Here is a 13676-nt window from a genome sequence, read left to right on the forward strand (position 1 = left end):
TTAGTAAAACCAATAGTAACCTACTTGTTTTTAAGTGTGGCTGTACGGTACAGCAATAAATCGTAGAGGGTAGCACTGTTGCCTTGCAGCAAGAAGGTCCTGGGTTCGATTCCAGGTCTGGGGTCTTTCTGCATGAAGTTTGCACATTCTTCATGTGCATACTTGGGTTCTCTCTGGGTACTCCTGCTTCCTCCCACAGCCCAAAAACTTGACTGTTAGGTTACTTTACTTCTCTAAAATGTCCTTAGATATGAGTGTGTGTGTGCTGCCCTGCGATAGACTGGTGATCTGTCCAGGGTATGCCCTGCCTCTTGCCCATAGAGTGCCGGAGATAGGCACCAGTCCCACCACAACCCTTACAAGTACTAAGCGAGAGAAAATGGATGGATTTTTTCAAGTTAAACAAAATAAATGCCCTTATCAAGAAGCCACTATATTGCTATAAAAGTATTGCCTTCTATGAATTAAGCAATTACAGTAAGTGTTGCACATATTTTCATTTCATGTATTAATTCTATTTTTCAGGTAGTACATCTTGAGTCCAAAATATACAATAAAACTAGGGTGATCTAATCATTTTGCTACATGACAGATTTTATACATTCACACTGCGTTGTCTTATCAGATCCGTTTGGTAACATGTTGTGCTGTTGTTTACTCCCTGTCACCAGGTGCAGATCTGGGTGGTCTGATGGACCTGGAGTCTTTGTACCGTGGTGTGCAGCAAAGCATTAACAACACACGTGCTTCAAGAGTGCGCCGGCAGAGTCTGGACAGAGCCTACAACATTGAAGTGCTGCTGGGAGTCGACGACTCTGTGGTCCAGTTTCATGGGAAGGAGCATGTCCAAAAGTACCTGCTGACACTCATGAATATTGTAAGTATCTTTGTCTTGTGTCTCGCTTTGCTGCTTTCTTAAATGTACACCTGTTCTTTGCTTTACATTTAATTAAAATACAATATTGTTCCATTTGAATGGAATAGAAAGTCACAGAGAGGTCAAAGACACACTCACAGGCACACATCCACAATGGGGATTCAATCTCCCCTTCTACATTTGAAAGGATTACTAGCAATCAGCTACAGGTAATCCTTTCTTCTCTGTCTAAATATGGTGAGATTTCATTTGCGTGTGTGTGGGGCAGGGGAGAGGTTTGTCTGAGTCTCTGTGTGAGACTGTAAGGTGCTCTGTCGATGCTAAAGGGGCTTCCACATATCTTTTCATCAGTTTTTGTATCATGTCATCATTAGATGTGTGTGTGGTAATGGTGGAAAGTGGAGGTTGGGGGCGCACACGTGTGCCTAAGTCTACTGTGAGAGAGAAAGATGCAGAAACAGCAGGTAGTCTGCTCTGGGCCACAACAACACTTAGCACTCACACTCCCAGGTGTTGTTAAAAGTGTGTGAGATTGTGTATTGTACTGCACACTCCACACTTTAATCTTTACAAATTAAACCTGTGGTGAGAGTGGTGTTTGCATGCATCCATTTATGCATGTATGAGTTTGGGCGAGTGCCGCTGTTTGCTTTTGCCTGAACCGCGACCCCACTGCTACAGGAACCAGCCTCCGACTGTTAAGCAGGTGCAAGCGAAGAGCTGCAAATCCTACCACACCTCTTTGTCTCAGTTCAGCTCTTGGGAAAGAACAAGAGCTGCTGTTGCTTCCTGCCTCCCCTTTTTAGATATTTGTTAGACAATAGGCAAGGGGAATACACAGCCCTGTCGCAGCCCCACTTTAATCTGCAGGGAAGAGATGGGGAGAGAATGGTGGTGGGGGAGTATTTTAAAGAGCGTGTTCAGAATAAATTACTGACAGCCAGATAAACAGAAATAAATAAATAAGGGCTTCCTCCCACGCGTGGCATCTGGGCGACTTTCTTCTTGAAAGTTTGCTTTGCTCACTTCAGGATGGGTGTGCAGTGTCTGACTCTCTCTGTCTCTCTGTCGTTCTCTTACTCTCTCTGGCTGTCAACAGCGTGCTTGGGTAGTTTTATGGCAACAAATCATGAGGCAAAAAAAAGAAACTTTTGAAATATAAAGCAAGAGGTAGCAAAGGTTTATAAGAAAACAGTTTATAAGATAAAGAAAACTTTTTAAGATAAAGATAACATTTTAGAAATTACATCTTTTAAGAAAGTAATTTAATCCCTCAAAGATAATAAGTTTGTGGTGAATATCCCTTCGCTTAACTTTTTAAAACGTTTGTATGCATTATGGATTAGCTGCAGTGTAGATTTCGTCAACAAAGACAAAATTATTTTGTTGACGCTGCATTTTTTTCCTACAATAATATAACAAAATGGGAACTGACAAGCTTAACATGGATCTTTGAGGACGAAAACATGACGAGTTATGGGTGCGGATCTTCATTGACCGGAAGAGTGTCAGGAAGCACTAAACCTTGGACCCAATATTCAACAGACAGAGCTGGAAGAGTTTAACAGACTTTATTTAACAAGCAGTGTGAAACGGCGCATCAGCAGGGGCGGATTACACGGATCCTCTGTGGAAACAGAAACTCAGGTCAGTGACTAAGAATGGATGGCTGGAAGCAGTTAAGAGCTAAAGTCACTGACCTGGTTCAAAGTTCAGCCCGATCACAGAAGGAGGGGAGGAATCCGCAAAGGAGACGGTCCTTCGCCGCAGGCGGGAGCGGCCCCCGAAGCGCAGTGAGGAGAGCGGCGCTGAAGCCAAATGGCGCCGAGGAGCAGGTGTTGCCAGAAGGGGAGATCCAAGCCGAAGTCAAAACAGAACCAAGTTCGTTTACCAGGAGATCTGAAAGCTGATGAGGTACCGATGAGGGAGTCCAAGCCGTGGTCAGGAAAACAGTCCAGGTTCGGTAAGCCAGTTGCATCCAATACACAGTCCAGAGCCGATCAGCCTAATTGAGCAGACAGGGGCGAAGCAAAACTCGGGATCCACAAGACAGAAACAGGTCACCAACAGAATAATCAGAAAAGTAGTTTAAACGCTAGAGTTACTCTCATCAAAACAGCTAGAATACACTGGCACTGGAAGCTTGAAACCAAACAGTATATATAGGGGCTGGAACCAGCTTGAAGGGATAAGAAATGATGAGAGAACAGGCAGAGCTAAACAGGTGGGTGGAATAAGCAATCAAGCCACCAGTGCCAGGACCATGACAAAGAGACTGGATTAAAAACTTGATGCGTAGTTTAAATAAAGTTCCGATGTTGAGAGGACCGTGCCAACCAGCGGAGCTCTGAAGTTAAATGCAGCCTGGTCTAATGTTAGCCCGTCTGCAGCATCCCTCTCTAGGCATAGCCTTGTCTGAAGTACGGCTGTCTCTGATGGCGTGTTTTTTTTTTGTTTTATTTGGCAAAACATTTCTTTGATTTGTGTTTATCTGAATGTGTTAATCGTTATTCCCACACTAAATGAAAAAAATCATGATTTAGGACTGTAATTCAAGCGCCTGTTGTAACACCGGGAAGACCTCCTTTCTGCTACTTTATGCCACCAACTTCAGTGCATAGTAGTAAGACTGAGAGCTTGGAGGGACAGATGTGCAATGTATAAATCCCACACACGTTCATTCAAAATGTGTCTGATGCACGCTCAACAAAAGATAGACAAACTTTGCTCTGCCAGCTGTGCTTGTGCAGGAATCTGTCTTTGCCCACACTTAGCTCAGAGTTTGCGCTTGAACTCCACACTGCCCTCGCTACTTATTAAATATATGTGGCAGGTAAACACCTTCTGCCAAGTGTAAAAAATATTTTATCTGACTATCAGAATTTAATTTTTTTCAGTTTAAAAGAAGTGATGATAAACTTTCTTTCAGTTTTACCTAAGGAATATCCCTGAAGGACTAATCCCAATTATATCCCATTATATCCAGATTATTTTGCTTCTTATTGTTTATTTTTGGACAAACCCACAAATACCCACATATATCTTCTTGAAAATTTTGCCTTTCAAAGTTCCTGTTTCTATCTATTTAAAGGCACACTATGCAACATTTTTCAGTTAATTAATGTGTTCCATAACGTTTTGGATGATTAAATGAGTCATTTCAGGTTGAACAAAGGTATTCTCGGCCGCCCTGGTGGTCTGTGAGGGAAATACCGCACTTGCAATTGCAGGAGCACCGACCCGCACCCACAGGCTCAGAAGTCTCACGAGAGTCGGTCTTGCTTTACGGGGAGAACTGCTACACGCTCCCAGTTAAAAGCATGCTCGTTGCTAGCACAGTGGCGATCTTTGTGCAGCGCTGCTTTCACACCGGACGCAGCAAAAGCAGCAAAATCCCGTCTGCTGCTTCATTTTTACTGCTTGTACCAGTTAGTTCTGACGCGCGGCTGAAGCAGCTTTGCTGCTCTGGCTGCGCGGTGCAAAAGTGTGTCTGACGCGCGTTGGGCGGAGCTTCACTATCCTTTCTCTGCCTTGCAGCTATATTTGCTGTGATCAGTGGGAATAAAGTAGTTTTAATATGTTTTTAAGTGAGAAAATACACCTGAAAACGTAATCAGTGCAGTCAGTTCATTCTGATTATAATCCTGCCTTCCAATATTTTTTCTGTCGGAGCCGCTCAGACCCCCACATACCAGCGGTGCGCCGAAGGTAGGAATCCCTTCATCAGCAGCCTCTGGCCGGGTCGCCTCCTCGCGGTTCACCGCGGCAGCTGGTAGGTGTTTTTCATCTAAATAATCCAAACTGCAGGCAGCAGGATAATAAAAGCGAACGTAGCATTAAACGCGCCCGACGCGCTGCTTCAGCTGCTCAGACGCGCTGCGGGACCTTTTGCTGCGCCTTGACGCGCTGCTTCAGCTGCTCAGATGCACTGCGCCTGCTGCTCAAAACGCGCCGCGGGACCTTTTGCTGCGCCTTGACGCGCGTCAACCATTGACTTTACATGTAAACTCGCTGCTTCTGTCGCGCCAGTTGCGTCCAGTGTGTGCATTTGTTGCGTTCGCCTGTCTGCTAAGCTGAAAACAACCACGCCTGGCTTGACGGAGAAACCAGGAGAACAGCTGTGCATATTTACGACAGTGCACTTTTACTTTCGCCCTCTTGGGGGAGCCTCGCTGGAAAATCAACACTGGTTGCATAGTGTACCTTTAAATATGATGTAAATGTTTTCTATGTGTATCTGGCTGCCAGGTGCGCAGCATTTAACTTAACTATTTAGAAGAAAAGCAGTAACCTATGTGGGACCTCTAAGTCCATTTGCCTCGTTTAGTTGAAACCAATGCCTAAAAAATGTCATGACGTTTTTAAGATATCTTACCCACATGCAGAAAACCGCTCAGAGAAACCAGAGTAAAAGTTTAACAGGTTTATTGAGGAGTTGAAATGGGTTGGATTCTGGGGAACTTAGAGAGCTGGTGAACCGGAACTGAAAGTGAGAAAGGAAGTTCACAGAGGTTAGTTCAGGGTCCGTGGAAACTTTGAACAACATCTAGCAAAAAACAGAGATAATCGGGACTCACGATAGCGGAGAAAGGTTTCTTTCCTGAATCCAGTCTGTGTGTGTTTTTCCAGAGATAGAGGGGCTCGGTGGAGGGCGGACAGGTTTTGGTTTGGTTGGTTCCTGAGGAGCAATGGAGCGGCTGGCACTTAGATTTCCTGGAGAACTTGAACGGGACGGGTGGAGATTAATCCCCCTACTCAGTGTGAGGCTCAAACAATCCTTCCAGGGGGAGAAGACCAAACATTCAGTATGCAAAATGACTTCCTGCTATATAAATGCTAAAAGTCTGAGTTACCTCATCATCTTTGTAGTAGCATCTTAGGCTACGTTCAGACTGCAGCCTGAAGTGACCTAAATCCCAATTTTTTTGCCCATATGCGACCTGTATCTAATCTTTTCATGACAGTCTGAACAATACAGATACAAGTTTTTCAAATACAACCCAGGCCTCTTGGCTATATGGTCCTAAATCTGATTTGGATCAGATATTTTCAAATACAAGCTGTGTCTGAACGTCTAGGTCACCTTCATTGAAAAGCAGAAGCTGAAAGAAAAACAATAACCATGGCGGATAATAATGCGAAGCACAGTCTTTCTTTTTGACCCTCTTGAATAGATTGCAGTGTTAATGTACTACCACCAGTTGCAAAAGAAATGAAAGATTGCGAGATGCGCCCCAGCACTGCCATCCATGTTTACTTCCATAAACACAGAGCACGCTCGCTACTTTTGATGTCATTGCGTCCTCTGCTGTGCATGCAGGACACTCAATTGGTACGAATACAGCTTACAAAGAAGATCACTTACAGGTTGCATATATTTGGTAATGCGAACAAACAACAAAAGAATCGGATAAAAAAAAATTGGCATTGAGCGTAAAGGTCCGCAGTGTGAACATAGGCTTAGATTGCTAAAGGGCAAGTAAACAGGATGTCATCATCAGTGTCTATGGATATGTTCACACTGCAGACAAATGTGGCACAATTTTTTTGCCCTGCAGTGACTCAGGTGGGACATAACTGTGAACAGGCCAAATCAAATGGAATCTGACTTTTTTAAACACGACATGGTTGGTGCCAGCCGGTCGGCTGACAAGACCTAGCGATTGCTGCCCTGAGAGTTCCAGATGCTGAAACCTTGAAGACGGTGGAACAAACAGGAGATAAGATCAAAACAGGTGAAGGAATGCAGGATAATCCAGAGGGCAAACTCAAGAGACACATCTAGGTACAGTCTACATGAAGAACCCAGCATGAGTGCGAATACAGGTCAGGCAAACAGATCAGAACAGGCAGGCTAAGAGGTCCAAAGGCAAAATGGGTCAGGATCAGGCAATCAGAACACAATCCTTTTCACTAGAAAACTCTCACACCAAAGACTTAAGAATAATCTGACACTGATGACTGGGAGCAAGCAGTTTAAATAGAAGCTGGAACAGGTGGATATGATGAATGGTAATGAGAGACTGGGTGGACTAGGCAGGAGAATGAAATGAGCAATCAAGCCAGTCATCAGCGCCAAGATCATGACACATTTAGGCTACGCATTGTTTTAGGCAGGTTTTACCTACATTTTATTCCGAAAAACTGGAACTTGCCAATTCTTTGCATTTACAATGTAATCGTGATTTTTTCAAAACACTTTTTTTTTTTTTTACAGCCATGTTATAAGATAGGGAAATTATTTTTCTATTACTTTCATCTTATGTAGGTATTTATCCTTTCGAAGCAGTGACCATTGTCCTGTCATGTGTGAGAGATTGCTCTGCCAAAGCCAGCATGTAGTAGAAAGTGTAGTTTTGAGTTAAATATATCTTACTGCACTGTTCTTAATTCACAAAAAATAGGTAATATTAAAATATTAGTAACTTCAAGGCTTCATAAACAGAAATAAAGTCCATTATGGTAAGTCCATGTGATGTATTTACTCATTTTAGAAAAATAGTTTTTCTTTTGTCACCTGTTCAAGCTCAAATTTGGAAAAATTGTCTCTGCATGGGAATAACCTACACATGCCCGTGTAGCTAAATAATCAAGCTTTACTTTGAACACTGTTTGTGTGGGGCTTTTGCCAAAATACAGTCTGTCCATCTCAAGGGCAGACTAGAATAAGTGTTAGAAGAAATGTTTAAAGTGCTTACACACCTTTGGAGTGCTTTCAGTCTGACCAGAGTCCAGTTTCTGGAACAAATTGCACTGGTGTAAACTCTATTTAGGTTTCTGAAAGGGACACTGGAACCCTACCCTGGAACTCTTCCCACTGCAGTATTGCATTTACCTTGGAGTCCTTGCATGGATGGGTGTATGTGTGAGTGTGTGAATGGTTGGATGACTGAAAGTAGTGTAAAGTGCTTAAGTCAAGTCTCCTGACTTTAAAAAGTTCTATATAGGAAAGGCCCTTTACCATCTATGAAAAGCAGGTGGGGTGCATAACCATAGTTAAACCTTTAAGTAGAAACAGAAACCTCTTTTTGTGTTTGTTTTTTCCTTCTTAAATATTCCAAAGCAATATTACACCCAAAACTATATGCTGCAACTCAAATGATTTTTTTTTCTTCTTCTTTTTTGTCTATTCTTAAAACCTCTGCACTCAGAAGATGTACATTGTGTTGCTTAACTTTGCCCTGGACCATTTTAATGACAGGACCAGCACTGGGAATTCGCCATTTCCCCTCTTTAAGAGCAGAGGCCAATACCAAGGCAGTGCAAGCAATACCAAGCTGTGCAAGTTCTGCACAGCAAAAATAACAGCAAAAGTAGTCTTAGGACAACATTATTTATCTAAGAAATAGAAAAATTTCATAGTATACATTTTTATGATAGATTATAAAAAAAATTTAAAATATCTTGAAACTTAATTTCTGTTGTATTCTCTGTTTGTCTTGCATGTTTCTGTAAGGACTGAGTCTTCCTCCTCTGCTTCTTTCACCTCTGTATTTCTGCTTGTGTGTTTAATGAAAACTGAGGGAAGCTAAAGGCCAAAGTGGATCATCTGTTTGTGTTTGTGTCTGCACAAGTGCAGAAAATAAGGGACATCACTGCTGTCTGCAGGACATCAAAGTAAACTTACTGAAAGCCATGAGTCCTGTGTGCGAAGGTCAGCATGAGTGTCAAAATCTGTCTGTGTTTAAGTGTGGGAGGGTATATTTATGTGTACAAGTTATTCTAAATCTGTCTTTGTTGGTATTCTTTGCTTCCCACTCTTTTCCCACATTTCCTCTTTTTTGCAGTATTAAGAGGCTGACAACATCTCCACCCTGTTCTATCTTTTAATGATGGACAGTAATTACTTATATATGAACAATCTTTTTAGTGTGTCCTATTATAGTATCTTATTTTTGCCTGGTTTTGCTTGCAATGGGCTGCTGCTACCACAAGGATTGCAATTCACCTAGGTTTTTGGAAATTTACTTTTGAATGAAAGAATCACTGGTTTTAAAGTCTGTTATCAGCAATCACAAACGTTGACATTTTTGCTATTTTCTTTCGCAATTTCCCCCACTTTTTTCTGTTCCCAAAGTTTTATCCAGTTGAGTGTAACTATAAAACATTTCCATGGCTGAAGGTCATCCTGGTTCTTTCTACTCATTGTTTATTTCATATAAGTTTTGGATCTAAAAATGCATTTTAGACAGATGTCAAGGTGGTAAAATATCAGGCATAAGGACACACAAAACATGTTTCAAATATAATGTGCTCAGCTGTTTTACTGAATTTCACTGTGTTTTATTTATTTATGATGCAATGTTTTATTGACTTACTAGACCACCCACTTGTGGATAAACAGTCATGTGCTGTAAACACAACCTTTGTCAGAACCGAAGAGGTCAAATTATTTCTAGCTGAATAAATCAGAAAATAGGCTATGTTGCCATCAGTTTGAGCCTCTATAGACGTATTATGTGCTGTGGTGTGTGGATCTTTAACAGGGCAGACAGAAAGTCTGAATCATATCGTATGAGATTAACGTTATTATTGCGTCACTACTGCGACGTTTGAGTTTAAACTTAAATTTTGATAAGGTTACTGTACAGTAGTGCTGTTTTGTTTGCCAATACCACATATTTTGTTCTTTGTTTTCTAAAAATCTACAGATATTAAATTGAAAATATGTGATGAAAGGCAATGCTGATGAGGGACTCTCTAAAGCATATGCTATATTTGGGCTTATTATTGACAACCATTGACTTGATGGGCTACTGTATTCCAAGGATGTTATCTTCATATTTGACTCGACTTTTTGTAAAAGAATCCTAAGAGAAGTTTTGCTAATTAAAACTATAACTCAAAGTTACTTCAGCATATACAGTAATTATACAGTTACTGCTCTTTTTGCATTAACAATGCTTTGTTTTATATATCACAAAATTAAAAAAGGTGTGCCTTATATAAAAGAGAACTGGAAGCAAGTATCTACTCAAGGTTTTGCAATAACAATGTTGTACGGACAATGTTCTACGTTATGTGTGTGATATGGTGTATGTTTTTTGAGGCGATCTTTCTGTCTACATGTTGCTCATTCATTAGTTGGACCTTTAAAAAGGGCCACAAAGTGTTAATCAACCACTCTGTGTATATTAATAGTCACTGCTGAAAATGCTGGTTGTTTATCTGTGCGTTCTTAATTTGGATGTGCCCTATTAGTAAAGTGATCTGCGTTTTGTCAGGCTCTGTTGTATGCGTTAATTATCATTTTGTTTAAAGGTTGCATGAGATTATCAAAATCATTAAATTATTTCTTTACTGAAGCTTCAAGGGCCACTGAATAGTCACATTAAGACCTAAATGAAGTGCAGACCAAGTAATAATAAAATTCTTGTTAGCTGAAATTACATGATTATGATACACGGTTCAGCTTAAAAATATTCCCTGTTGTGTTGATGTAGAAAAGCTGTGACAAGCCTTGTATTGTTCCTGTTACACTTTTGCCACAAGGTATCTAATGCATTAGTCTTCATCATAATTCATAATGATTATCCAATATTTCCTAAATGTTTCTTGATAAAAAATGTACCCCATCCAGTTAAGAATCCACTTTACATAATGACATGATTAGAGCGGTGCCACCAGATCTATAGCAGTGTGATAATATCAATAATAATTACACATTTTATGGTTAAATGAGTTTGACTCAGAATTTTGATTAGCCATCATGAAGGTGTGCATTTTTTATGCTAAAAGTGCAGTAAAGATGAAAAAAATCCTCTTTATTCCTGGCTAATTTTATACCATGATTCTCTTTGTTCAATGAAACCACTGTATGCTGCTTCTGTATGACCATTTGCTAATCGCTGCTCTCAGACACTCTTCATCTAATCATACTGAGTTAGTCTCTTAATGTGGAAAGCTTTTCACACCTGAAAAAAGACTTGCATTTTTAAGGTCCTAATAAAGGAATGGACACCACACTTTTAATACTTGTTTTTTGGTGTTTTTATTATTAGAAAAGAATGCAAAAATACTTATCATAAATTAATAATCTATGATGAAATATTCATAAATACAGTCTTATTAAGGCTTTAACAATAAGTTCAAACGTATGATTTTTTCATTCATTAAATATATATGTATATACACTCACCGGCCACTTTATTAGGTACACCTGTCCAACTGATCGTTAACACTTAATTTCTAAGCAGCCAATCACATGGCAGCAACTCACTGCATTTAGGCATGTAGACATGGTCAAGACAATCTCCTGCCATTCAAACCGAGCATCAGTATGAGGAAGAAAGGTGATTTGAGTGACTTTGAACGTGGCATGATTGTTGGTGCCAGAAGGGCTGGTCTGAGTATTTCAGAAACTGCTGATCTACTGGGATTTTCACGCACAACCATCTCTAGGGTTTACAGAGAATGGTCCGAAAAAGAAAAAACATCCAGTGAGCGGCAGTTCTGTGAGCGGAAATGCCTTGTTGATGCCAGAGGTCAGAGGAGAATGGCCAGACTGGTTCGAGCTGATAGAAGGGCAACAGTGACTCAAATAACCACCCATTACAACCAAGGTGGGCAGAAGAGCATCTCTGAACGCACAGTACGTGGAACTTTGAGGCAGATAGGCTACAGCAGCAGTAGACCACACCGGGTGCCTCTCCTTTCAGCTAAGAACAGGAAACTGAGGCTACAATTTGCACAAGCTCGTCGAAATTGGACAATAGAAGATTGGAAAAACGTTGCCTGGTCTGATGAGTCTCGATTTCTGCTGCGACATTCGGATGGTAGGGTCAGAATTTGGCGTCTACAACATGAAAGCATGGATCCATCCTGCCTTGTCTCAACGGTTCAGGCTGGTGGTGGTGGTGTCATGGTGTGGGGAATATTTTCTTGGCACTCTTTGGGCCCCTTGGTACCAATTGAGCATCGTTGCAACGCCACAGCCTACCTGAGTAATGTTGCTGACCTTGTCCATCCCTTTATGACCACAATGTACCCAACTTCTGATGGCTACTTGCAGCAGGATAATGCGCAATGTCATAAAGCTGGAATCATCTCAGACTGGTTTCTTGAACATGACAATGAGTTCACTGTACTCAAATGGCCTCCACAGTCACCAGATCTCAATCCAATAGAGCATCTTTGGGATGTGGTGGAACGGGGGATTCGCATCATGGATGTGCAGCCGACAAATCTGCGGCAACTGTGTGATGCCATCATGTCAATATGGACCAAACTCTCTGAGGAATGCTTCCAGCACCTTGTTGAATCTATGCCACGAAGAATTGAGGCAGTTCTGAAGGCAAAAGGGGCTCCAACCCGTTACTAGCATGGGGTACCTAATAAAGTGGCCGGTGAGTGTATATATATATATATGTATATATATATATATATATATATATATGTATATATATATATATATATATATATATATATATATATTAGGGCTGCAACAACGAATCGATAAAATCGATAAAAATCGACTTTTAAAAGCGTTGGCAACGAATTTAATCATCGATTAGTTGTGTCGCGCGATTAATGCGTCATCCGCCGTCGCCGTCATCCCGGGGAAGAAAAAAAAATATGGCGGAGCGAGTCAGCGCCGCAGTTGCAGTGTTGCCAACTCAGCGACTTTTCAGACCCCTCCAGCGACTATTTTTTTAAAAAGCGACTAGCGACAAATCTGGCGACTTTTTACGGTGTCACTGGCGGCTTTTGGAGACTCTTACGTGAAAGCATGTATCGTTCCTACTCTTGTCCTCCAGCGGCAGCTGCTGCCGTGGGGCGCCTCCCCCATCCCAACGCCTTTCTCCCTCTCCCACAAGAATCCCTCTCAGCGCTGCAGTCCGAGCCGCAGGATTTTAGTGAGGAGTTTACCCTCAGCGTCCAGACTGCAAATGAAGCGCGCATGCCCCGGGATTGACGGCGCAAATTGATCACAATAATTGAAATAGCCTTTGTAAAGTGAAAAAAGTCGTAACATGCAACCTTTGTAAAGACAAATAAACATGGCACGGAAGCACCACTGTTATGACGCAGCACCTGAAAAGAAAACATGTTGGAGCCTTCGATGGCAGTGAAGAGAGCTGATCAGCAGGATGAGTAACCATGTTTGTTTCATTTTAAAGTGGGGAAACGTAACGTTAGTTTCTCAGGTAGCTCATCTGATGCTTTCCTTAGCTTGTTAGTAGGTTACAGACAGTGATAAGGTTGGCTACTTATTTTACTTTTAATTTCATTTGAATTAGCTTAAGCAGCGTTTATATTTTCTTTATAAATAAATTAACTTGCAAATTATGAGGGCAAGGCTTTTAAAGTTTAAATCTTCTGGCAAAGATAAAGTAAAGAAGATCCTGCAATTTATGGAAGTAAAGCAGAATAAAATCCAGCAAGATCAGTAATATGTCAATTAATTATCTGCCACATTCCCATGTAAATATCTGTCTTTGGAGGATGTGTTTTTTAGCACCCCTACTTCTCTCATTTTTATTCCAAATACAATTTATAATTTGAATCACAGGGCTATTTTTATCTCTATGGTTCAGTATTTTCTCAAGTAGCAACTTTAACTGCTATACTTTCCTGTCTTAAAAGGCAGAACTCTTCTAGTCTAAAAAAACCTCATTTGTTGAAATGGGGGGGGCCTATTGTTTGAACCCCTTAGGGGCTTTAAAAAACAAAAATGTCTCTTTTTGCGCTTTATGAAACAAAGTAGCCTATATTTTGTGGATGTACAGCTACATTTCTCATGTAAGTTTGCGTAGTTTTAAAACAAACATTTAATTTTTCATATAGCACCAGTACAGTT

At 41.0% G+C, this 13676-nt stretch overlaps 1 protein-coding gene across 3 annotated transcripts in view; it reads left to right on the forward strand.

The window, feature by feature from the left end:
* The first annotated feature begins 662 nt into the window (after window positions 1-662).
* LOC119792493 (A disintegrin and metalloproteinase with thrombospondin motifs 2-like) overlaps window positions 663-13676 on the forward strand; it is a 48783-nt gene continuing 35769 nt past the window's right edge. For all 3 annotated transcript variants that reach the window (XM_038299140.1, XM_038299141.1, XM_038299142.1), the window contains exon 1: window positions 663-877. In XM_038299140.1, coding sequence (XP_038155068.1) covers window positions 692-877 — 186 coding nt within the window. In that variant the 5' untranslated portion in view covers window positions 663-691. The remainder of the gene's footprint in view (window positions 878-13676) is intronic.

The sequence above is a fragment of the Cyprinodon tularosa genome, unplaced genomic scaffold (assembly GCF_016077235.1).
Source record: "Cyprinodon tularosa strain WSP-4 unplaced genomic scaffold, ASM1607723v1 ctg42, whole genome shotgun sequence".
NCBI lineage: Eukaryota > Metazoa > Chordata > Actinopteri > Cyprinodontiformes > Cyprinodontidae > Cyprinodon > Cyprinodon tularosa.